General features: G+C 39.5%; 1 protein-coding gene across 12 annotated transcripts in view; it reads left to right on the top strand.

Moving 5' to 3' along the window:
* DOCK10 (dedicator of cytokinesis 10) overlaps positions 1 to 27,345 on the top strand; it is a 206,564-nt gene that overhangs the window by 84,945 nt on the left and 94,274 nt on the right. For all 12 annotated transcript variants that reach the window (XM_044241715.1, XM_044241716.1, XM_044241708.1 and 9 more), the window contains exons 4-11: positions 4,674 to 4,756; positions 12,773 to 12,845; positions 13,126 to 13,248; positions 13,503 to 13,637; positions 24,143 to 24,326; positions 25,610 to 25,695; positions 25,963 to 26,046; positions 26,171 to 26,326. In XM_044241715.1, coding sequence (XP_044097650.1) covers positions 4,674 to 4,756; positions 12,773 to 12,845; positions 13,126 to 13,248; positions 13,503 to 13,637; positions 24,143 to 24,326; positions 25,610 to 25,695; positions 25,963 to 26,046; positions 26,171 to 26,326 — 924 coding nt within the window. The remainder of the gene's footprint in view (positions 1 to 4,673; positions 4,757 to 12,772; positions 12,846 to 13,125; positions 13,249 to 13,502; positions 13,638 to 24,142; positions 24,327 to 25,609; positions 25,696 to 25,962; positions 26,047 to 26,170; positions 26,327 to 27,345) is intronic.

The following is a 27,345-nucleotide window of genomic DNA, read 5'->3' as shown; positions in this document are numbered from 1 at the left end:
CGGTACAAAGTCAGGACCTTGATGCTTTCAGTTCACAGAAAACCCCATCGCCACTCCAGTGGAATGATGGATTTGGGAGCCTCATGAAGAGTATGATTCAGTTGGATCTCATGTGGGACCCAGGAATCTGCATTTTAATTAACAATCCCTAATAACTACTGAACACAATGCACTTTAGGAAGCATTATCGTAATGGCATAAAAGCCTTCGAGCATGTTGACCTTGCTCAGCTTTTTTGTGTCTGAACGCCTAACAGCAGAGATAGCAAGCATAAAAGCTGAACAGGCAAACATAATAAATTAATAAAATGTGAATTGGGGCATTGCTGTTTAGAAAAATTTACCAGCTCAGCACACATTTGCCGGATATTCAGTCTTCCTCTTTGAAGTAGGTGTTGGCAGTCTGCAAGGATAAGGAGTTGGCATTTTGAAACCCGTGTCGTGGGCTAGGGAGTTAGTAAAGGGGAAATGGAACACTTGCTGTAACAAGCAGAGTGGTAGCCTGGAACTTGGAATTTGCAACAGGTCCTTTCAGCTTAGTTTTTGGACAAAGAGGAGTTGTAGTCATGATTAAAATAGTTCTTAATGAGAATGACTGTTTGGGCTGGAACAAAGAATAGAGAATAATTTTCTATGCATAACATTTCCAAAATGCCATTACTATGCAGGAGAAACATTTATGTGTTTGTAAAATGCACTAGCTGTCTCAGAATCCAAGAAATCACAGAATTAGAAGGATTTTTAAGGATCATGTACTCTACCCCCTCCCAATCTTCATCTGCCCACCACCAGATATGTGAAACATAGCAAATAAATTCAGAAGGAATTTGGTTAAAGCAGACTTCTTTGATAATCAGAGCTAATATATCTCTCCAAAACTGTACATCATAAATCAAGAAAAACTACATGCTTTATCAGCTCTTGTGAATGTGAATTATACACGGAGTCAAACATGCTGGGAAAACTGATTTTCAAAGCAAGTATTTATTAAGTACTTACCCTATGTTAGATGCTTTATGGGAAGTTTCTTATTAGATCCTTATGAAGTTGGTATTATTTAGGCAGATAAAGAAATTGAGAGATACTAAGTTACTTAATTGAAATCCCACAGCTAACACCAAAATGCAAAACCAGGTCTGTCTGACTCCAAGACAGAAGCAAAAATGCCACACAAACATCTGGAATGATGGTCCAGATGTGCCTACAATCCTATCATGTGTAGGACCTTTGGCAATGATCTGAGCCTCTCCTTGCCTCTGTGATTTATAAAATAGATATAAAATCTCATAGCAGTCTCATTAAAATCCTATGTTAAGGGGCACCTGGGTGACTCAGTGGGTTAGAGCCTCTGCCTTCGGCTCAGGTCATGATCCCAGGTCCTGGGATCGAGCCCCACCTTGGGGTCCCTGCTTCAGCCGGAAGCCTGCTTCCTCCTCTCTCTCTCTGCCTGCTTCTCTGCCTACTTGTGATCTCTGTCTGTCAAATAAATAAATAAAATCTTAAAAAAAAAAAAAAAAAGATCCTATGTAAAGCACATAATAGTGTGGAATCTAACAATTGGGTGCCACTCCAAACCAGAAAACAAGTACTTCTTTGCTACTGTAGTAATATAAGAAAGTTCCACATTCATTTTGGGTCCGTGGGATTCAGGACGTACATATCTCAGATTCAGTTAAGCCTGTGACACATTGTGTATCATTGTGATACATTATCATGTGAAATACACAGGAAATATACATGTTTATGGGAGCTAAACATAGATACTTTCAGTAGTAAGAAAGGGAAATGAGTAAACCAGTGCATCTTTGTCCCATTAAAATCTTCCGATTAGGGAGGGTAAAGATGGATATTATGGGACAGAGATTTCTCAATCCAATCTAATATTGGTTGTTCACTAGCTAAATCTGAGATCCTAATAAATGAAATGATTTGACCAAAAGTCACGTTGAAAGTCAATATTAGTAGGTTAGTTCCAGAACAAAAAGAAAGCTGTGTAAATCCCGGTTCAGAGCTGCACCATCAATTTACCTTTTTCTTATAACAAATGCACTTTGTTTGGGCAGGTTTGTTTGTTTGTTTGTTTGTTTTTACCAAGAATCCTTAAAATACTTTGAGCACTCTATCCTAAGAAAATAACCACAAATGGGTCAGACTTGGGAGAGGATGGGAAGACCAACTGCATGAACAAATACTCTGAATTCTCGTGTGTTTTTTTTTATTTTCATTTTTTATGAAAGACTCATTTTTATTTAAAAAAAACGCATATTTTCTACAATGGCACAAAATTTGTAGAGCTATAATAACCATCTCACTCTGTCCTGTTTTAGAAGTCTTTCCTCAAATGTTAACACCTCTGCAGTACCCACCCTAAACATTCTATTAAATTGTCCCCCTTCCCCAACTCTATCTGTACCCCCTTCTGCTTTTTTTCACATGACAGTTGCCATTTTCCAACATATACACAATTTACTTATTTTGTGTTTATTGACCAGTTCTTCACAGGGGCATAAGTTTCAAGAGCGTGCCTTTTTGTCCCTTGTTCACCGATGTATTCACATCACACGGAACAGCCCAGTAAGGGTTCAGTGACGTTTGCTGAATGAATGAATGACCTTCCAAACTAGGAGACTGGATTAGTAAATTCGCATATGATATTTTATTATACCTATTTAAAATGGTCATAAAATTTAGAAAGCCAATGTAAAAATATATAGAATATGCCATTAAAAGAATTTAAAAAAACAACATTCAAGTTCAGATATACACTCAGAGGGGGACCAGGTAAAACTATGTACCAGAAAAAAAGTTTGAAAGGGAATGCAAAAAGGGAGTAGGTTTTATGCATTTTGTTTTCCGTTTCTAAATATATTTTGTTGCATTTGAGAGCTATCGCCAGGAATAGGGGAAAGGCAGTAAGAGGAAAAAGAACTGTGATCATGAATGCTCTGTCCCCATGACCATGGGATGCCTCATGCCCATATGCTCCTTGCCTGAATCCTTGGCATCTTTATCTGAAATGAAGATAGAACTTTTAAGCCAAGGAGCCTATCAGGGCTTAATTTTCCTCTTATTTCCAGAAACATGCGATTTGCAGAATTGGCTCAGGAATCGCAAGTTAAGTGATTTCATTTTAGCTAAATAGGTTTAGCTAAATGTTCCCTTTCCTCTCTTCCACCCCCGTCTCCTGAATTCCCCTTGCAGTTCACCACGTCCACTTGTCTTGCCGCTTTTCTCCACTACTCTCTGCCGACGTTCTCCTACTCCAGTCTTGGTCCCAGGTTCACGCCTTGTTTAGCCCCTATCCCCCATTTGCGGGTGCTTCCCAGAACAAATAGTCATGGCACCGAGAAAGTTCAAGGCCAGAGAAGTCCAGAGCTGCTGAGGACACCTAACTACTCTCCCCTCGCCCTGCCTTTCTCTGCCTCTGGAGCCAGTTGCCTGCACCCAGTGCTCTCCATCAACCTTTCTGCCTCAACTTCAGGGCCTTCTCTCCCACTTTCTGTTTCTACAAAGACAGTGCCAGTGTTTCCCTTGCCTGTAGCACTTCCACGCCCCAAGTGTTTTCTCTCATACAGAACTCCTTGCCTGTCCTCTTCCTGGGCCCCAAGAACCATAGATCTTTATTTCTCACATTGCAGGAGACATTGTTCCTCATTTTCTCCACTGGAGGAGACAAGATCTCGTCGTAATCTTCATGTCAGCTGCTGAATCCCCAGGTTCATGTAGTTTTAGAATCAAAAGGAATCTTAAAAGCCACCTAGAGTGGGGCGCCTGGGTGGCTCAGTGGCTTAAGGATCTGATTCTTGATTCCAGTCCAGGTCATGATTATAGGGTCATGAGATCCAGCCCCACCTGGGGCTCCATGCTGGGTGTGGAGTCTGCTTAAGATTCTCTACCTACCTCTCCCTCTGACCCCCCCATCCCTCTACCCCTCCCCCCCCTTACCTCCCCACCTCAAGCATGCCCTTAAAAAAAAAAAAAAAAAGACACCTAGTGAAACCCCCATTACTATGGTCATTACATTGCTAGGTGCACGGTAGGTATTTGGGAAATATTTGCCATCGGTAAGTACTGGAAAATCATCCATTTACATATCAAGTTTTGATCTTCTTTTATTCATAAAATATTTATAAAAATGAATGAGTAATCATGGAGAAGGCCAGCCCTGAGAAAACATTGAGGTAAAACTGAAAAACTGATTTCAAATTGACAACACCGCTGACACAGAGAAGAGAAAAGATAAGTTACTGACTCAAGAATGGGCAGAAATGGGCTAAAAGTACGATGAAAAGATTACATAGAAATAATATCTTCTACCACTAAGAACTGTTAAATAATGGGAGGTTGCTAAGGAAAGCTGAAAAATGACAGTACTTGACGTTAGCAATGTATCTGGGATGATTCATTGGGTGATTAAATTAAGCTTTCCTTGATGGTGTAAAATAGAATAAATATGTTGAGTAGTTTCTCGTCCAAGAGTCTGGGAAAGGTCCGAGCTCTGTTTCACCTGAAAATACGAAATGGTTATAGTGAGCAAGCCCCTTACCTACCTAAAATTGCTGACATAGTCACCTTAGTACTACCCCAGAGATTACGAGAACTATATTCGCTGTGCTTTTTGCCAGGTCATCTGATCTTTTTAATGATAATTTTTGTCATTTTTTTTTCTTTCAGGCTTGTAAATTTTACAGTTCCCAATGGTATGTGGTCAACTACAAATATGAACAGTACTCTGGAGACATCCGACAGTTACCCCGGTAAGAACCTATCAAGAGTATTCCTTGGGTGTTTCCATATACAAAATATGATTTCTGCTAAAGTTCTACCATTGTTTATGAATACATGTGTGTTAATCTAGTGTCCAAGTATAGTTCATAAAATCTAAAAATAATTGTCACAATAGAACATTTTGTTCAACAACATACAAGCATTGTGTGGTATATGCGCAGAATCAATTGTGAGATAGAAATTATTCTTATTTAATTTTTAAACAAAGTCTTACAGTGTCATTATATCACTCTTCTGTGAGCTGTCATTTCAATAGCAGATGTCACAGGACTAGAAAGGAACAGCTTGGACCAAAACATTTTTCTGACTATATTCTGTATTTAGCGTTCAGATATGCCACTGGTTTCATGTGTTTTCATGCTGTGATATCAAAAGTCACGAAAATAAACAACTTCTACGGAAGTGATATATGTTTAAGAACAGCAAAAAGGGAAAATAAATAGTTTTTTTTTTTTTTTCTGTACTCTGGGGAAAGAAAGTGTTTAGGAGAAGATGTCTTTGTTTTGCACCTGTTCAAATGTCGCCGTCATGGACAAGCTTGCCTGACCTACTCCTGAACTCAAGTAGTCATTTATTCAGGTTCTTTGTCCCCTGGTAAAGCAAAAATCCCCAAAGGGCAGGGACTTTTCTTTGCAGAATCCCCTACAGGCTGAGAGAATTCCTGGCCCATGGTCGGTGTGCAATAACTACTTATTGGATATATAAACTAAGCGAATGGCAAATTTTGAAATACAACGTTCCTGTCTGGGATTGGAGTGTCTCAAGTGAAAGAACTGCAATGAATCGGAATCCCCTAATGCATTGGGTCATCCAACTACAATGATGCAAATAATCCAGAAAAACACTTAGTCAAAAGGGAGGTTGTTATTAGCCCTTCCCTCAAGAGGATATGTCGAGCAGATACACATTACATCTAACTTTCTAGTGGACACACGGTTTAGATTTGGGCACTATGGGCCCAGATTTCCTCTGCCCCCAGAAACAACTGTTCCAGGCTTGGATACTTGGAAAGTCTGCTCTTAACTCCTGAATACAGAATTTGAAGGAGCTACATGGAATAGCTCAAAGAAGGTGCCACCTGAGCTCAAATATGAAGGAACAGGAGCTACCAGCACACAATCTTGGAAAGGAGTCCCAGAGGGAAGAGCAAGGGCGGGCACCCTGGCTTGGGAACCAGCATGGTCTCCTGAGCAGAATAGGGAGGCTGGAACTTATGGTTAGAAAAGTTGGAGTAAAACGAAACCGTGGAAGAAGACTAGAGAGCTGGAAGGTCCGAGAAATGAGCTTGGATTCACTCTCAACACAACAGAAGCCTGCGGAAATTTTAACCTAGTGTGATGTGATCCAGTTTCCTTCTTTAAAAGATCACCTGAGCTACTCTAAGGAAAATGGGATTGTAGCAGTGAGTATACAAAAAGGGAAAAAAAGAAAAAAAAAAAAGGCAGAGGGGAAAGGGGCCATTTATTTTTCAATTGCATTACTAAGAGCAAAACAGTGTTCCTCCAAAACAGCAAAATCTTTTTTTTGCAAACCAGTAAATATTAACTTTAACCAAGTCTCTGAACATCTCTTTAAATTCAGGTCGCTCCTGATAGATGATAACCTCCTCTAACTTCATGTTGGGAAGGTCCCACCACATGCCAGGCTTCCCTGAGTAATTACTGTATTTGGAATGTCTGCACATTAGTCACACACTTTTTGTAGGCACAACTGAAAAGCAAAGCATTTTTTAACACCGAGACTTCCTCTTTCTAAAAACTGTTAGGAGAAGCGGTTACAGCTTGGAAGCTGAGTCCAGGTGGTTGGAGGACCTTATATAAATTAAGAGATTGTAGTAAGTGACATTTTACTGCCCTTCCAAGTATATGCCTTCCTGCTGACCTCAGGACTATTGAAATTGTTGTTGTTGTTGTTTTTAAGACTTTATTTGTGTATTTGACAGAGAAAGCACAAGCAGGGGGTTAGTGAGAGAGGGAGAAGGAGGCTCCCTATTGAGCAGGGAGCTTGATGCCGAGCTTTGATCCCAGGACTCTGGGATCAAGGTTTGTTGAAATCTTCAGTGCCTTTGTCCCCACACACCTTTTCTTATGTCCATGACGATCTCAAGCAAAATAAATAAATGAAAGATTTCACCTTCATGGTATTCATCCTCTATTAAAACAACAGGAGAAACACCTCCCGTGACAACCCAGCCTAGATATCATCGTCGAATTAGAATTCTCATGGAGCATGAGAAGAAACCTCAGGAGAAATGAGACAAACATAACCGAAATACTGTTGAGAATTTCCCTTAATTGACCAAAGAAAGTGGAAGTCGATACCAAGAAGGGGAAGAATGATACTGCCACAAAGTAGGAGATTTTAATGAACTATGTGTATTCAAACTGAAAATAAGAAGTTCCAGAATATTATCCTCACACCTCCCCTGAAATGATGAAGACTGTAACACTGAATAGAAAATTATTTTCAAAATGATTTTACAAAGCCTAAGAACTCCCCATCAAGGACTACACATATTTAGGTCAGTAGTGGAAACAGATCATTTACTTGGCCTTCGGAGACTACTAGAAGTAAATCATGTTCATGCCTCCTAGATTAGGATAATTCTCCTATGTCTGCTACCAGTTTAAACTGATAATTTCTTTTTATGAGTTGCTGAGGCTCCAAAATAAAAACTTGCAATTATGGCAGAGTGAAAAGAGAAGCATGTGTTTATATCCCTAATTTTTATTCTTTAAACTTGAAATTGTGTTATTGTTAATTCTTAAGAACCTCGCTTTTTAAATCTTTTTTTTTTTTTTTAAGTGTCTGTTCATAGGAAGATACTGGAGAGAAATATTATTTCAGGCTAGAGTGTAAAATGTAAGCCTTCACACAAAAAAATCAGCACTGAATTTGGGATTTGCAGGAGACAAGAAAGAAAAAAAAAAATACACCATGTCAGAGGAGCCAAGAATATACCATGTGGAAGGGACAATCCTTCAATAAATGGTGTTGGGAAAACTGGACAGACACGTACAAAAAAATGGAACCAGGCCTTATCTGACACTATCCACAAAAATTAACTCAAAATGGATTAAAGACTTGAATATAAGACCTAAAACCATAAAACACCTAGAAGAAAATATAGGTGGTAAGCTCCTTGACATTTGTCTTGACAAAGAGGTTTTTGGGATCTGACTGCATTCAAGCAAAAATAAACATGTGGGACTACATCAAACTCAAAAACTTCACAGCAGCCTGATGATTTATAGACCTGTACCCCTGGGGCAAATAATACATTATATGTTAATAAAAATAACTTAAAAAAAGTCATATCAACGAGACCATCAGCATAATGAAAAGGCAATCTACTGAATGGGAGAACATATTTGCAAATCATGTATCAGATAAGGGATTCATATCCAAAATATACAGAAAACTCATACAACTCAATAGCAAAAAATAAAATAATCCAACTAAAAGACAAAGCAGAGGACATGAATAGCCCTTTTTCCAAGAAAGACAGACAGTGGCCGACCAGTACATGAAGAATACTCATCATTAGGAAATTCAAGTAATCATCAGGAAAATACAAATCAAAACCACAGCGAAATATCACCCCATATCTATTAGAGTGGCTAGTATCAAAAAGGCAAGAAATAACAAGTTATAGTGAGGATGTGTCAAAAAGGGAACCCTCATGAAACTGGTGTAGCCATATGCAAAACAGCGTGGAGGTCCCTAAAATATTTAAAAATAGAACTACCATGTGACATAGTAACTCCACTTCTGGGTATTTATCCAAAGAAAATAAAAACACTAATTCAAAAAGATAGGTGCACCCCCATGTTCACCACAGCATTATTTACAATAGCCAAGACAGCCTAAAGGTCCATCAATGGATGAATGGACAAATAAAATGTGAGACAGGTAGTTAGGTAGGTAGATGGATGGATCAATCACTGAGGCATATGGCCACTATTGTGATCCACAGTTACCAAAAATAAATGCCTGTCCAATTGGTATTTTATAAGAAAGAGAAGAATGGGTACATCATACTGGTAGAAGAGGACAGAATATGAAGTTCAGAAAGAGAGAGAATAGTGGCAAGGTCAAAGGGAGACTAATAAGAAATAATGAGCATATAGCATAGGACCACCCCTGAGCTCGATGTTGACATTCCACATTCAAGTTTGTCTTTGCTACCTCTCCCTGTTTTCCCTGCACTTGCCTTTATGTTTCCTTGGGATGTTTTCTTAATACTCTCTTCACTGTCCTGCCATTATTTTAAGAATCCTGGAGCATTCATGTTCTCTTCTCTGCAGACAGATTACTTGGAGTAATTGCTCTGAAATCAACCTTATGAATCTGCTCTGAATCTCAAGCAATGTGTTGCGTCTTGCGGATTGAGAGAGATAGAGAAGAGTTGTATTTAGGGACTTTATTTTGCCAAAGTGAAAAGAACTACTCTTTGTTCAGGAATGTCAAGATATTGTTAAGGAGAAAAGGGATATTTTGGGGTACGACAGGAAAAATTTCCCACTGGTCTTAAAATAACTCTGTCCTCTGCTACTGCCTTCACATAAACTTGACCTTAACCCAAAGAGGCAGAACAAGTTAACACTGAGGGCAATGGGCACAGGTATGCTTGAGTATCTCTAAAGCTCTGTAAGAAGGGGAAAGGAGTACAGGTACACCAGCATCCTTTAGAAGAGAACAATGGCTACAGTCTTGCTTGTTATGCTTACTAAAGCTGGTTTGGATTAATTTTTCCTACATACAGGAAGTAGCATTTTGGAAATAGGGCTTCTAATCCCACCTCTTGCCCTGTGTGTTTATGTGAGTAGCTGTTACAGATTTTGCTTTCTTCTCAGAACAACAGTGAGACTAGACTAGACTGTGGAGTTCTGGCATTTGTTTACAAATGTCCGATTACACACATATATAATTTAATAAAAAGCAATATGCTGTTTAGTACATATTTAGACTTCAGTACAAACATTCTGTTATCTTAGAAATTTTTGAGCTTTTTCGAACTTGCAGATAAGTCTTGGAGGAAGAATGTTATATTATGTATATATGAATATGTTTCTGGAATTTGGAATAATGCACACCCATTTGAGTAAAGTTAATATACATCAATGAACAGACATGTATTACTTGCTTACCATGTGCCAGAAACTATGGTGGAGATAATCTTAGAATACACAATCCCTACCACTGTTCTTTCAAGCTTCTGGCTTTTAAATAAGCCTATTACCATTTACAACTACTTACCTATGGGCCTTGGAATTTCATATCCAGACTGCACAACCCAAACAAAATAGATAAATAAATCAGGACTAGGGCTGAAGGGAGACCCCAGATAACATCTTTAATACCCAATGCCAACGACTATATACCCCAGAATAGCTTTACTTTTCTTGGTTATTCATTTTGGTAGCAAGTAACTTACATTAATTTGAATTTATGAGATAAATTCACAATAGTAATAAAACCATTTTTAGAAACCTGTTTAACACTTTAGAGGTGCATCTTAGGATATCGATCGCCAAAAAACGTGTTTTAGCATCACCAAAATGCCCTCAAAGAACAGTTTTAAATGCTACCACTTTGCATTCTTTCACTATGTCATCTCCTTGTTTACCTTGCCTATGATGATGCAATCAGCAAATGTGTACTGAGCTTCTCTACAGAAGGAAAAGACAAAGCTGGGGGAGGTGTAGGTGGGACTTCAGCGAAGGCCCTGGCTTTAAGAAACATGTCGTCTGCCTGCTTCCTCTTCTCTCTCTGCCTGCCTCTCTGCCTCTCTGCCTGCTTCTCTGCCTCTACTTGTGATCTGTCTGTCAAATAAATAAATAAAAATCTTTTAAAAAAAAAAAAAAAGAAACATGTCATCTGGCATGCCTTGGTGGCTCAGTCCATTAAGAGTCCAGCTGTTGGGGCGCCTGGGTGGCTCGGTGGGTTAAGGCCTCTGCCTTCGGCTCAGGTCATGATCCCTGGGTCCTGGGATCGAGCCCCGTGTCGGGCTCTCTGCTCCGGGGAGAGCCTGCTTTCTCCTCTCTCTCTGCCTGCCTCTCTGCCTGCTTGTGATCTCTGTCTATCAAATAAATAAAATTAAAAAAAAAAAAAAAGAGTCCAGCTGTTGGTTTTGGCTCAGGTCCTGATCTCAGGGTCTTGATCTCAAGATCATGAGATCTAACCCCATGTAGGGCTCCAAGCTCAGTGGGGAGTCTGAGCTTCTCTCTCCCCCTCTCCCTCTGCCCCTCCCAATCATGGGCTTTCAACTCTCTCTCTAAATTAAATAAATAAATCTTTTTTTTTAAAAAAGCAGAAACATGTAATCTGGTGGAGGGTAAGACAGGTGTACAAGTAACAGATTTGGGTAAGCATCGTGACAGATGTGTGTCTGGCATCTACAGGAAGAGAGTCCTCATTTGTAGAGTCTGGGATGCCTTTGTGGAAACTACTTTGGGGGCATGAACACTTTTTAGACTACAGTGGAATATTATTTAGCCTTAAAAAGGAATGAAATCCTGATACCTGCCGTAACATGAATGAACCTTGAAAAGATTTTACAGTAAGTGAAATAAGCCAGACATATACTGACACATATGGGATGATTCCACTTGCATGATGTACACAGAGTAGTCAAATACATGGAGACAGAAAGTAGAAGAGTAGTTACCAGGGGTGGGGGAAGGGAGAGATGGAGAGCTGTTGCTTAACAGATACAGTATCACTTTGGGAATGAGAAAGGTCTACAGATGGGCTGCGGTGAGAATGGCACAATAATGTGAATGTACTTAGTGCCACTGAACTGGACACTACACATAGTTAAAATCGTAATTTTCCTATTAGCATTTTTTACCACACTTGGAAAAAATGCTCTTGTCAGGGAGAGAGACTGTGGCTCTGATCTCAGGCTTTTCCATTTTTAATAATGAGGTCCGTGTTCTTTCTTTGCTCCACCTTGCCCAGCTGTGAGCCGGGAATGGGCACGTTCAGGTCTTTCCCAGGGAAGGTAAAGAATATTTTGGACCCATCTGAATGTGTTGAATCCCTGTATGAATCCAGTCTGGTAATTTTATGCATGCTTTAATAAAGACTCATTGGTCATGTCCCTTTCTATATAGAATACCATCAACATAGGAAAATATTTGTGATAGGAATAACTGAATGAGCACCCTGGGATTTTTTTCTCAATAGATTCTGAGGTTGCTTCTACACAATATAAATCACCCTGAAAAACATAAGTGTTCCACCCAAATTCTGCATGTAGGGTTTTCTAGCTAGGTGTCAAGGAGCGCCTGAACCTTGGATACTGTTGATCACCCCTTCATTCAGCTCTGAGTTGTGAAACACAATCAAGCCAAGGGAAGTTTATTTTTGTCCTGTTTCACCATTTATAGTACCAGGTGCACACTCTTGCTACTGTGAGCTGGTCAGTTTTCCAGTGCTGCCAAGGAAATGCACCAAGGAGATGAACACAATTGTATTCATAATTGTGAACACAATTCCACGAAGTTAGGTGAGGGTGTTCTTTTGGTGGAGACTTCGGTTAGGAGAACAGCGCACCCTAGTGGCCGGAGCACAGAGTGGTTCTCAGGAACGTGGTTTTTCAAATGTTCATCTCCATATCCTTAAGAGGTACCCTTAACATCGCTACTTCATATTCCACTGCAGAATGTGGACGAAGAAAAATAGAAACCACTAAACCTTTAAAACTGTCCTGCTTGTCTTCGTCTCCTTCGAGAAGATATGTGTCAATCTGAATAAATAGTAACTCCGTGGTTTGAAAATAAGAGATTTCTTTGCCTGAAATAAGATGTAATAGTGTAGGGGACCGTTAATACTTAATATTACAAAGGAAATAGGGCCCTCACTTGATTACGTTATTTTACTTAAAAAGCGCAAGAGTTGTTACCTAGGGAACAGTGGAAACGAAAGCCATATCTCAAATGACAAATCAGAAACTGTTTTTTGTTTGTTTTTCATACCAGAGCAGAATACAAACCAGAGAAACTTCCTTCACATTCCTTTGAGGTTGACCATGAAGATGCTGATAAGGATGAAGTAAGTACATTGTTGAAAGTGAAATGTTTAAAATGGGAGGATATTTAGTTCCTGTCTTTCACTAGAGCATTTCACATTCTGACCAGATTAACACATTCTGACCAGATTAGCCCTACTTGCATAAGGACTTTTCGTCCAAATGAGTCACATTTGTTTTGAAATGGAACATGATTATTTAAGATGAGCCAACGAGAGAAAAGAGGAGGTTCATTTTTAAGTGCAGGGTCTAAGATCTGGGATTCACAAGATTGCAATCATGCCAACGGTGCTTCTTCTCCAGGATACCACCTCCCACTCATCATCTAAGGGTGGTGGGGGAGCGGGAGGAACCGGAGTTTTCAAGTCTGGCTGGCTCTACAAGGGGAATTTCAACAGCACCGTGAACAATACCGTTACTGTTCGGGTAAGGAGACATCAAGACTCATCTTTGTTTCTGCCAGTTTTCTTGACACCCCCTCCTTCGGTCACAGCACAGAGGACAGTCATTTGCATTAGGTTTATGTTTCGTGTCATATTTTATTTATGAGAAAGGAGGATACTGTTCTCTAGAACAGTGCCCTAGACATGTAGCCCTCCTGAAGGAATTGGAAAAATTCTAATTTCTCAAATGGCGCACGGCAATTGGCACTACCTCTGTGTATCTTTTCCTTTATTTAGTCCTTCAAAAAGCGCTACTTCCAGCTGACTCAGTTGCCAGATAACTCCTACATCATGAATTTTTACAAAGATGAAAAAATATCCAAAGAACCCAAAGGCTGCATCTTTTTGGATTCCTGTACAGGTGTGGTACAGGTGAGTGGAAATCCCTCCTCCTCCTTGGTTTTTTTTTTTTTTTCCCCCTCTCAGGTTTTTTAATCAGAGTGCATTCATCCAGTCATCAGTCATTCATTCCATAAGAGTTTACAGAGTATCTGATACGACCCAAGAACTGGTCTAGACCTTAGGATTCAGTGGAAATTAAGGCAGCCTCACTTTCTGCTTTCACAAAACTCACTTTCAATAAAAGAAGAAAAACAGAAAATAAGCAAAGAAAAAAATCAACAGAATGGAATCCATTGGTGAAATCTGGAATAAAGTAAATAAATAGAGCTGTGGAAAGGAGAGAGACAAATGGCAAGGTTGGAAAGCAAAGTTAATGCTCCAGAAGTGAGGAAAAACATTTTCAAAGAGAAATTATTTGATCTGAAAACTAAAGAATGACTAGGGCAGCAACTGCAAAGGTCCTGAGGCAAGAGCAAGTTTGGTGTATTCAAGATGGGGGAAATGACCACCTGTGTAGCTACAGTGTAGAAAGCCACTAAGCTAAAGAATTCAGTAAGATAATATGTAAACCATATAGTTCACTATACTTCATAAGTACTATATTATTGCGTAATAATGAGACAGTAAATTTACAGTGTACACATACATCATCTTCCTTCTGAAGGAGGTTTCCTTCAAAGACAAGGATTATGTTGATTCCCAAGAACTTAATTTCAGAAACAAGACACAGTGCTTTTAATAGACAGTGCTGTTCTGCGAACTCTTAGTCTTCAAACTTTCTTAGTATTCAATGTGACAAGGACCACCGTGGCAAAGGGAAGCAGAATAATTCCATAGATCTCATTGGGACATCTTGCTTTCATTTATTCTTTTTGCTCTGATGAAATAAGTATCCTTATTCCTTCTTGCATAAAAATTAAAGCAACCAAATATTATAGCAAACTCTTCTTGAATTTCACAGGAAGATGCTGGCTTATTGAGCTTGAGGACTGTGTTTCTGGTCCCAGGCCACTAGGAGCAGATCCTTCTCTTCCCACCAAGCCACAGGCACTCACATAGCTTGCTCCATAGCTGGGATCACTTCTTGGATTAATACCAGCGGCGCTTGGATTTGCAGATGCAAAAATGGAGTTTTCTCTAGTCCCTTAGGCCTAGCCTTTTTCTGGATGGTTTATCTTTTAAAATCTGGAATTCCTCCAGAAAGTAATAATGCTGAACTTTAAAAGGAAAGAATTAATTAAGTGTTGCTGAGCACTAGGTTGGAAGTGAAAGATAATTGCATTTTAATGCAGACACCAACTTTCCATATGGAAAGGGCAATAAGAGTCTAAATGGAGGGTGAAGATCGTTTTCCATTGTTGATCACAAAGGAAACTCTTTGGCTTTAGAAATATCAAGTAAAACTTTAACAGTAGGTTAAAGATCAATGATTATATTTTATAGACATTGAACTAAAAAATTTAAAATTTAATAAATAAAATTTAAATATTTTCTTTTCTATTTTTTCCTTCAAAGCTTGCTCTAGCAAATGCGTTATCATCTTTTAGGAAGTATCACTGTGGCCCGGGCTACATATTAACCTTGCAGAGATATATATTGATATGATATTTTTCTTCAAAGAATCCTACAACTCCATGTTGAGTTCACACCTTGGTATTCAAATCTGACCTTCACTGTAGGAACCTCTTCTCCATTTTGTCTTGGGCTGTGGTTCAGTCTCTGCTTAAGTGATGCCTTGGAGCTGGAAAGTGTCTCCTAGGAGAAAATACAGCTTGGGGTTCACACGGGTTAGCGTTCAAATCCTGGTTTCAGCATTTACTGCTGGAGGTTTTGAGTAAGTTACTCAAGCTCTGAGCTCAGGTTCCTCATTGGTAAAAAGGAAAAAGGATCTAGGAGACAGTATGTCCTCAGCCATTCTTCCCTAGTCTTATAACTAAACTAACGTGATTTCACTCCTTGGTGAGTCACAGGTAGAAACACACCAGGTGAGTTGTGATGCAAGAGAAACTTCATTTGCAGCAAATATGAAGATAATGAGGAATAACTTACAAAGTTGTGACTCCCCAGCAAGGATGAGTGGATTTCCTTTATTTAAGCTTAGGCTGAATGTTAGAAAGGAGAGCCTTGTCAATGTAGAGACAGATATAAGATCATGCAAGTGTCATAAGGGAACATGCCTCTACAAACAATGTATGTTATGTAAATGACATTATGCATTATGTAACTAATACATATTATATATGTAATGCATGTATTATAATTACATAAAATTACATAAAACATAATACATATTACAATGCATAATACAATTATGTAAATATAAATATACATTTTAATATTATAATGGGGAAGATGTAGTTGTCGGTTACTCTAGGTCACTCCAAGGTCCATCTGCACAGGTGGGGTTGGGGGGTCAAGCTCAAACTGGTCTGTGCTTTCTGGGCTCCAGGAGTTCTTCATACAGGCAGCTACTACTTGAGGAGTTGTCTTGGCTTCCATCATGGGATGCTGTGTCCTTCAGGTCTTTTGCCTGAGTTAAGAGATGCCAGAAAGAGGAGCTTAAGGAAAAATGTGGGACAAGGTCAGGGGTATGAGAAAGTGAGCAGTGAAGGTCAGATCTGGCTGGTGATAGTCTTTTCGTTAAGTATAAAGGTCACAACTTTGAGAGATAGTCACTCAACGGTGGAAAGACCTTCCTAGAAAAACTCAATTCACCTTCCTGAAATTTCTACCTAAATATGCTTACTTATTCATTTATTTTTTGTTCATTCATTCACTCATTCAACAAATTTATTTAGTCCCTCTGACATACTAGGAGCTTTGCTCAAGCATCGGGAATTTCCTGCTGAAGTCATAATCAGAGAGAGACACAGGCTCATTCCTAACTTATACAGTGTCACAAAAGCTACAAAGGGCACCTTCTGTTAAGGAGCACATAAGAGTAATGAACTCTTTTGGGTCAGCCAGCAGGATTCCTCAAGTAGATTTTACACATTAAAACACAAATGAATAATCCTACTTCATTTTCCAGGAGAGAGCCATTCAAATATTCGGGAACATTCATTACAGCTTTTAGAGTTCAGCTCTATACCTCCTTATTTCTATTCCTCTTTATTAAGACCTTGTAACCTTTTGTGGGGGGAGGACCTCCAGCTTCTTGAGATCACTTTGGGAAGATAGACATTTGGGTTACTTATCCCCTTGTATCTGGATCCTGGTTCTTACATATTTGCTTCTAGCTCTTTTTGACTTAGGAGTTCTTACAACTGAAAGGAAGATTCTCAATGTTATACTGCATGCAAGTTTAGTCATTGCTCTCACAAGCTCTCAGGTACAAAATGTCCCTGAAGATGAAACACGTACACACAAAAACACAGAACAAATGAATAATAGAATGAGTCAGACTTATTTTGTCAAGAATCATAATCCATTTCCCTTGAATAAAATAGAAAAGAGGAACAAAGACCTTACCTCAGAAGTGATACCTACCATCTGTCATTCTAAGAAAGTCCAGACTCCTAAGAGTCTTAGTAAACAAGCCATTTTCATTTGTTTCATTCACACCCAATCTATATCATTGTGTTCTAAGAATAGCTCTTGGAATTCTGAGAAATATATTTTAAGGGTGACATCAAGTAGAGAAAGACTCGTAACCAGTAAATTTCTCAGAGATTTTTGGTGATGTTTATGAGTGGAAATTTTCTGGATCCTAGTTAAAAAAGAAAAAAAAATAACAGTAGTTTTCCACTATATAATATCATCAATCAGTAATATTAGATCTGTTTTATATGCCGTACATTCCCAATCTGGAGCAGAACTTCCAGTTTTTGCTGCTTCCATTTTGATCTGATATGAAGGGATATTCAAGCCTCTGTGATCTTATCTTGTTCCTTCAAAGTCTTCATACTCATTCATCCACTGGCCTACCCATCCATCAACTCAAGGTCCTACAGTTATAGAAGAGAATGAATGAAGAGTCCAAGAATTCCATCTTCTAGGTTTCCTACCTCAACATTAATAATGACTGATGTCACTTGACACAGGCTTAAATTGGACTGGGGCTGCCAAACACTGCTTCTTTCCTCCCAGTGCTGAATCTGCCACTTGTGGATATGGATTCCAAGACAATGGCCTTGAGTCCCCTGGGTGGCTCAGTCAGTTAAGCATCCAGTTCTTGGTTTTGTGTCAGGTCATGATCCCAAGGTCATGAGATCAAGCCCTGCGTAGGGCTCTGCACTTAATGCAGAGTCTGCTTGAGATTCTTTCCCTCTCCCTCCCCTTCTGTCCCTCCCCCAACTCACACACACATGTGCTCTCTCTCTCTCTGTGTCTCTCAAATAAATAAATAAATAAAATCGTGATTTAAAAAAAAAAAAAAAAGACAATGGCCTCATGGGCTTAACCAAAGTCTAGAAACACAGATCTATTCTGCAGCTCAGACAGCCCGCCACACAAGGGAAGTAGGTCAAGGTGCACACAACAGGCACAGCTTGGACTGTGCAGATCTGGATTGGGCTCGTCCACAGAAAGGAAATCAAATTAGGAAGGAAAATTGGAGTGTACCTGCCAAGGGAAACAAATCTAGAAACGACGTATGACCTATAAACCTCCCATTAACAAAGTCAGGCTCTGCAGAACATCATTTCCGATGATAACAATAAAAACCAGAATGACACTTGTACTTTTCTTCATCTAATATGCTATTTGACAACAGTTGATGAAACATGCATGGTTATTATCCCACTGGATTAAAATAAAACTCACGGAGCTAGAGTGGCTTTCCCAAACCACAGAGCTAGTAAATGGAAAAATTGGGTTTGAAGTGGAGGAACGTCCAAAAGCACCAAAAGATGCCCAAGGGGCACCTGGGTGGCTCAGTCATTAGGCATCTGCCTTCAGCTCAGATCATGATCTGATCTGATCCAATCCAATCAGATCAGATCCGATCTGATCTGTGGGGCTGATCATCGAGCCCCACATTGGTCTACCTTCTCAACAGAAAGTCTGCTTCTCCCACTCCTACTCCCCCTCCTATGTTCCTTCACTTGCTGTCTCTCTCTCTCTCTCTGTGTCAAATAAATAAATAAAATCTTAAAAAAAAATTAGGATGCCCAAGGAAATGGTTGGTCATCATACATCATGTGGGCATGCCTGCATACATACATCTATTTTCCTGCAAGCCACATAGACAGAAGAAACACTAAAAAGATAAGCTCATGCATCATTTTAAGCCTTGAGGTTTAAGTGCAGGGTTTATTTCAGCAAATATGTATTGAAAATTTTGCTGTGCAAGGCATTCTGGAAAACCAAATATGGATCAAATGCAGCTCCTGTCTTCAAAGAGCTCCCAGCTTATGGGAGAGGATGTGCAGGAAAAGAAAAAAAAAATACACACATACAGATACAGTGAGAGACATATCTCAAACAATAGATTCTGAAAACATATACAAGAATATAAATTGCATGTATCATGGCATGAGGCTTTATTATGTTATATATAGTCATATACATATATGTAATGTATGCTGTATTTCTGCTTATTTGTTTACTGGCTTTCTATAACACTAGAATGTACATTCAGCGAGGGCAAGTGCTTTACTTGAAATTTTTTAACACTATGTCTCTGGTACATAGAAGGTGCCTAGTGCATTTTTGTTGAGTGAAATTAAATAAATAAACATGCAAAGAATGGGAAAGATTCTATAAATGGTATCCACCAACCCCGGTAACCTGTATGTGACATATATGTGTTTCTTTTTAAAACCATTCTTTTCTTCCTGCAAAATTCTGCAGAAGTTGCTAGTAACACATTGAAACAATGGCACGATGGAGTATTTTGTTTAGATAACTTCCTTTGACATTTGGTTCTCCATCGCCTTTGGTGGCTCTGTTGGAGTATCTATTCTGGAACCTTTCCAGATGAATATTGCAGAAACAGTGTGCTACCACACATGAGACACATCAGAGCGTGTTAGGGCATATTCGCAGTTTCCTGTTCCTTTTTTTTTTCCTTTAAAGATTTTATTTATTTGACAGAGATCACAAGTAGGCAGAGAGGCAGGGAGAGAGGGGGAAGCAGGCTCCCTGCTGAGCAGAGAACCCAATGCGGGACTCGATCCCAGGACCCAGAGATCATGACCTGAGCTGAAGGCAGAGGCTTTAACCCACTGAGCCACCCAAGCGTCCCAGTTTCCTGTTCTTTATCAAGCTGTGTAGATGGACTGTGGTGGGCTTGAGTACACAAAGTAGTTGCATCTACCACAAAGGACACTGTTTTCAGGGATACAGGAAAACTGGGGGAAGAACAAAAAGAATGTGAGTATTTCTGGATTACCACTGTAATGACTTAACAGTTGCATTTTGAGATTATTAAACTGTCCCAAGGATTTTTTCTATTTTTGTCCTTTCTTTTTTGTTATTTTGTATGCCATTATCTTAGAGATCACAAAGAGTGAGATAGGAAACCACTTAGAGCATCATAATCTTCCCCAGCATAAGCTCCTCTACATTGCAAGTAAGTAGTTCGATTTTGCCCTAAATAGAAAAAGATGATTTGGTTTTTGAGCAGCTGCAAATGGAATATTTATTTCACTAATAAAAATCTCTTTTTGAAAAACAAGGGCTTGGGGCGCCTGCGTGGCTCAGTGGGTTAAGACTCTGCCTTCAGCTCAGGTCATGATCCCAGAGTCCTGGGATAGAGCCCCACTCTATCAGGCTCTCTGCTCAGTGGGGAGCCTGCTTCCTCCTCTCTCTCTGTCTGCCTGCCTCTCTGCTACTTGTGATCTCTCCCTCTGTCAAATAAATAAGTAAAATATTAAAAAAAAGAAGAAGAAGAAGAAGAAGAAGAAAGAAAGAGAGAGAGAGAAAAAAGAAAGAAAGAAAAGAAGAAAAACAAGGGCTTGTTAGACTTCACTCAAATTTTTACAAAATATTTTTTAAAATATTGCTGAAGTTGGCAACCATAATCAATTCCTTTGACATACAGAATGCCATTTAGAAAGTCAAGTTTTGTCCACCTTTTGTCATGTTTTCTATCTAGAATTCTTTTAGTTCCTTGTCATCTGCATTTGAAAGCAGGTTGCAACTCAATCCATTTTAACTAATATAATTAATGTAAGCGTTTTACATAGCTTTGCATCTCCCTGTCCACATTACTTACAGCATGAGATTAATTAAGCAGATTCTTTCATGTGTTTGTTTTCAAGACAACACTGAGATTTGCTTGCATTTTGCTATACTTAGCAGTATTCTAGCCAAAGCCATGTCCTGAACTCTGAGCATTCTGACTTCTTTTCTTTCTTTCTCTTCCTGTTGTTTTGTAAAGGAAAACTGTGTCTTCTTTTATACTTGCTCTCAGCCAAGTTGTCTTTGCCCTTAGACCCTCTGTGTGGGTGCAGAATGCACATAGCTTTATGGACTTCCTTCATCAGAACTCCAGACACATGTGGCAGGGTGTGCGGAGGGAGTCTGCCCACACCACCTGCGAAGATCATAGCTTCTAAGAATTGGCATTCTCAAAGAAGCTGTCTAGATGTTTGCTTTTGCACACTAAACTCTGGGGTCATAACTGTCTTTCTGGCAACCTCCACTGTGTTTACACTACAGCCAAAATGGTCTAAAAATGCGTCTCTGGCCTTTTATCAGTCAAAGTCAGCCTGTCTTCTGCTCTTACAGAACCCAGAGGGTCCTAGGAGAATAGCAGTATTCTCATGTTGCAATAGGATTCCTGTTCTCAAGAAGAACTTTTATACCTTCATTTTATACCTCATCTTCAGCACATTCACAGATCTTCCAGTTTCACATTTGTGTAATTCACTGGTTGTCTCCCCTGTTCTGGCAGGGTGGAGACTGTCTGTTTTTGTCCAGCACAACCCATGAACCCAATAGATACCACTTTATGAATGAATGCTATCACAGCACTGAGTACTGAGGGTAACCAGACAGCCTCTGCCCTTCTCCAGATCACAGACTATTAAAAGAGCCAGGCAGCAAGTGAGTCATTACAAGGCAAAGAGATAATAATACTTGAAGATAATACAAAAAAGCATGAGCTGGAGCCAAGAGTTTGTCCTTGAAAGAATCTAGAAAGTGGCACTTAAGCTATGAAGTTCTACAGTGAGAATCACTGCTACTTTTTAAGCTAATTCTTTCTCCTTCAGGGCCTGAATTTTATTTTTTCTTGAGCTATATGTGTTCCTCCTATCTGTTCTCAGCGCGTAGAGAATCCATGACATCCCAGGCCATGACCTTTTGGTATGCTCTTGGTTTGCCAACGAGGGGACAGGGAAGGAGAATAGCACCTTGGCTCCTGGGTAACCTCAGTGGGTGTTAGAATACAAAGAGGTCCTTTCCCTTCTCTGCCACTTGTTACCTGCAGAATCCCAAACACATTTTAATTTATCTCCCCAAGTCTCCATGTCATTATATGTTAAATGGAATAATACAATTTGTCTCACAGAGTTGTTACAGGACTAAGTGGAATAATGGCTGTGAATGCTCAGCATGGTACCTGGCATCTAGATGACAGATGTTTAGTAAGTGTCCTATTTGTGGTAGTAATCATGATACTGTGGAAGTGGAAGGGAACAAGCTATTTTAGGATAGTCTCTGAGAACACTGCAAAGAAGATATTAACAGAAGGTTATTAAAAATTGTTTTTTTTCGGGGCACCTGGGTGGCTCAGTGGATTAAGCCTCTGCCTTCGGCTCAGGTCATGATCTCAAGGTCCTGGGATGGAGTCCCACATCGGGCTCTCTGCTCAGCAGGGAGCCTGCTTCCTCCTCTCTCTTTTTCTCTGCCTGCCTCTCTGCCTACTTGTGATCTCTGTCTGTCAAATAAATAAAATCTTTTTAAAAAAAATTGTTTTTTTCTTGCCACCAAGAATTGTCAAAAAGAATTTTTTACTTTGATATTTAGCCATAATCTCACAGTATAGCAATACTCTCATCTTACCATTCTTCTCCTGTTTATATTTTACTTGGTTATATAGCCTTCACTCAGTTGAAATTATGGGTGCCCTAATGGTTTCCTAGCAGTATGGGTAAGAGATCATTACCTGTATCAGAATTACCTGAAATTGAATTAGAAATGGACTAGGAAAGTGCTCTTGTAATTTGCTCCTGTATTCCCTCCACTCTCAGTGGGCTTCTCCCATTGGAACAGTTCACTCTTTTGGCAGATTTCAACTTGGATGCCCCTTCCAGGGAAGAAGTAGCTACTCAGCCCCTGAGCCCATTTTCATTCTCTGAACAGCGCAGATCTCTGTTTTCCAGTTTGTTTATTCCTTTCATTCACTGTTCCCTACAAATGTCAGTTCCCCAAGAATAGGAACCGATCCTATTCCATTATAAAAGGTGACTATTTTGAGCCCACTTGGTCCTGAACCCTGCTGTGCAATAGCACAGGGTATAATGGTGAGCAGAACCGGCCCTGCCCTCCTAGATGCAGCCATGAGGGAAACACATGTTGGTCAAAGCAGACAAATGAAAATGAGTTAGTATATCATTCCAAATTGGGCTAAGTGCCCTGGAAGACAAGAACCTTGTCCTAACAGAGGAATTTGGGAAGGTTTACTTGAGGAAGTATAACTTCATTTGAGATCCGAAGAGTGACTACGAGTACCCTGAGTAGATGAGGGGCAAACATGGTGCTGATTGTGTGCAAGCATACGCATAGGGGAGGGGCCGCTTCGGGCCTTGTGACAGCAACACCGCTTGTGACAGGAGCACATTCAGGAACTAGAGCAAAGCCTCATGGGTTCATCACAAAAGGCAAAGTAGAGATGTGAGGTTGGAGAAAAATCTGGAGATTGATAGAAAAGTCAGAGCCACAGAAAGAAATGGAATGCCCTGTCACGTGGATGTCATGTCTTTTAAAGCCATTGGACCAGATGAGAGAGAAAAGGAGTCTGAGGCAAAGCCAAAGTCAGAATTAAATGTCACCAATTAAGGAAGAGCCAGTAGAGATGACTGAAAGTGGTGGCCAGTGAAAAAGAAAGAAAACCAGAATTGAGTGTGCTCATGAAAACCAGACACAAACGGATTTCAAGAAGGAGCAATTGGCCACCATGTTAATTCAACTGAAAAGTCAGGAAGATGCAAAGAAAGGAATGTCCCTTGGATAATATAACAGCATAGAATTTGTTAATGACCATGACAAGTGCTGTCATGGGGTATGACAGGGCCAGAAGCCCAAATGGAGTGAGTAGTGGACAGAACACAGGAATGAAGAAGTGAAGGTAGAAACTCAAATCAACCATCTGAAGTTTAGAGTATATTCCCACAGGTACCGGAAGTAGAAATTTTGAAGCACCATGCTCATCCAATCAACAAAAACCTAAATAAAATATCTATCCATATAAAAAGCCGTGAAAAATAACAAACAAAACAATTCATACCTAGCCAAATTTTTCTCTTGATCTTTATGTTACTCTCCTGCATGGAAACGCTTTGGAAGCGTGACCCCATAAAAAAAGGTCTTTCACTCTCTAAGACTTATTATCTTGTGTTTTTTCTTTCTTTCTTTTTATACCACAGAATAACAGATTAAGAAAATATGCCTTTGAATTGAAAATGAATGACCTAACCTATTTTGTGCTGGCGGCGGAAACAGAGTCAGATATGGATGAATGGATCCACACCCTGAACCGCATCCTGCAAATCAGTCCCGAGGGGCCCTCTCAGGGGAGGAGAAGCACAGAGCTTGCAGAACTGGGGCTGGGTGAGAGCAGATGCCTCCACTTCCACTTCCCTTCCTTTGTAAAGTGTGACCTGTGCATTTGTGTTCATTTGAACTGCTAGTAACTGTGGTAGTTGTCAGGTCCCACTTATCCATTCCTGAGCTATTTGCTCCAGAAAATCACCCCTAAATCTTGACTTTTAGTGAATAGTGAGGGTCACCACACACAGGTATGATTTTGAGTTTACTGGCAATGATTTGAGGATAGAAGTCATTTGTCAGCAGTATTAAAATGTACCCAAGTGTAATGGGAGGTTCATGTAGATGGGGTAGTTGTGTTTCATAGCATTTAATTTAATTGAATTGAATTAACTAAGATGATATTATATAAAGACAAATTTGTATTACATCCTTTTATTTTTTAAAAAAGGAAGAAAGATATCTTTCATGAATGCTTTTTGACCATACTGAGATCAGCTTATATGTGACAGTTCCATAAAGTTTGCACAGTACTCAAGATCTTTATAAGATAAAAAACTTTTCTTTTTCCCATCCTTATTACATCTTAAGACTCTAATTCATTCTACGCAAAGAAAAGAGAGCAAGAGAGAGGAAAGGACAGGGGATGAGAAAGGTAGAAAAACAGGTCTATAACTGCGTTGTAGACATGTGACCTATGAAAGACAAATTTACCTTCAGAGTTGGTCGCTCCTCCCAAAGGAAAACTGTTTTAAGTCCTTTTGCCCAGCACTGTGGGATGTTAGAAACCAGAGTCTCTAAATTCTAGTAGTCTAAATATCATATGAAATAGGCATGGGGTCATGAGGAAGAAAACTGAGGTTGACTTTAACACAACTACTATATACCGTGGCGGGTGTTTTACATTCATGATTGACTTAGTAATGATCATCAGAATATCAATGTTTACAGAATTTTAGAGAGTTTAACTAACCAAAGCTAGAATGCAAGTTTGACATTGATGGCCTGAGAGTCAGAATTATCAAAAATGTATACACGTATAAGAACATTTCAGTATGCATTGATGAGGTAGGCCATGACAACCCCAGGTATAAAGGTAGTATTAGAAGGATCAAGAGTTCTTATGGGCCCAGGATGGTGTCATGGAAAGAATCCCAAAATGACCATCAGGAGGTCTGATTTCCAGGTCCAGATCTTATAAGTGTATAGAGTCCTACAGCCAAGGTACAATGAAGGCATCTGTTCACTAATATTCACCCCGCATGCAGTTTTGATATGTCACAGCCTAGAGTAATGTGTGATTAATAAGTATTACTTGGTAACTTCTCTTGGTGTATCTTTTCAAGATTCGCTGGATAATTCTATAACTTGTGAATGCACGCCAGAGGAAACAGAGTCTTCAGAAAACAGCCTACACCCAGACTTCACAAAAGTAATAAAGCTGACATTTTGCTATGCAAATAAATTTGAATTACTTATTAGTTATTGCTTTCGTGAAAAAGATGGAAATGCTGTATTTTAAGATTTAGACTAAGACAAACAACACTTAAAAGCATGTTTTGATAAGATTTGCTGAGTGTTGATGGAGGATATTAAAACAGTGTAATAATAAGGAACAACTTCTTGGCCATGTGGATGGGGCCGAGCTGTAAGTATCTGGATACTTAGCTACCAAGAGCTAACACAGTTTTCTCCATAGTACCTCACAGAAACTGAAGAGACTGTCAAAACAACTCGAAATATGGAGAGGCTAAATCTGTTCTCGCTGGATCCAGATATAGATGTAAGTCAGAATTCTTTCTAAGCAGATGTGAACTTGATCCACACACGTGTGTGTTATGATTAAGAATTCTTTTATTTTCTGTGATGGGTGTTTGTTGAGAAAGACCGTCAACATTTTCTTTCAGACCTTGAAACTTCAGAAAAAAGACCTTTTAGAACCTGACTCTGTGATCAAACCGTTTGAAGAAAAAGCTGCCAAGAGAATCATGATCATTTGTAAAGCTCTCAACTTAAATCTTCAGGGCTGTGTTACAGAGAATGAGAATGATCCGATCACGAATGTAAGTTTCCTCCTGTTACATCCTATAAGGATCAGCCAACATCACACCCACTCTGCCCAAAATCTTTTCTGTTGCTGATAATTCCAGGCACTGAGTTCATACCCTCTGTTCTCTGAAGGAGTATGAGTGACAATATTTTCCACATCAGGAAAGTGCACAAATTCTGAAGTGGAGTTGTGAAAATGTTCCCATAAAACGTTCTTTTTGCTTTAAAGAAGAAGCATCAAAGGGATTTCATTCTAGGGTCCTTTCAATTAAATCACGCAGTGGTTCACAGTTTCCTATGATATTATTTGTACTTGAGATGGCTTTTTTTTTTAAAGATTTTATTTATTTATTTGACAGAGAGAGATCACATGTAGGCAGAGAGGCAGGCAGAGAGAGAGAGAGAGAGGAAAGCAGCTCCCTGCTGAGCAGAGAGCCTGATGCGGGACTCGATCCCAGGACCCTGAGATCATGACCTGAGCCGAAGGCAGTGGCCTAACCCATGAGCCCCCCAGGAGCCCCTCAAACACATAAATCTTTTTTTTAAAAAAGAAGAAAATAAAAATCGCACCTAATCCTACGATCAATAATAATCAGTGTTATTTATTGGCATGTTCCCTTTCATTATTTTGTAATGCTTTCCACTTTAATTTTTCATGAATCATCCTTTAATTGTCATCTTTCACCTTAAAGAAGAAAATTTATTTCTAGATCCATGATATGAGCCATATTTGCTTTTAGAAGACAGAACAGATACAAGTTTTCTCTGCTTATTGAGTACATGCAATCCCACACACATCTCTATATATAGGATGCTTGTTAGTTGTGACTGTGAGTGGCTGGCAGGGGGGATAAACTCTTCCAGGAAACTTTCATACCTGCTGCCCTTGGGTCTACAGGCAACACACCAATCCTCTGAGCCTTCTTTACCCTGTGTTAGCGGGAAAATGGTACAAGCTATAGACCTCAGATTTAATGAGGAGAGCCAAGGGACCTATGCCTCTTTGGGGTCAGAATGGCCGACCTTCTCCCCG

This window comes from Neovison vison, chromosome 3, assembly GCF_020171115.1.
Source record: "Neovison vison isolate M4711 chromosome 3, ASM_NN_V1, whole genome shotgun sequence".
In the NCBI taxonomy this organism is placed as follows: Eukaryota; Metazoa; Chordata; class Mammalia; order Carnivora; family Mustelidae; genus Neogale; species Neogale vison.
The sequence above is the reverse complement of the archived record's forward strand: the minus strand, read 5'-3'. Positions and strand labels throughout refer to the sequence as shown.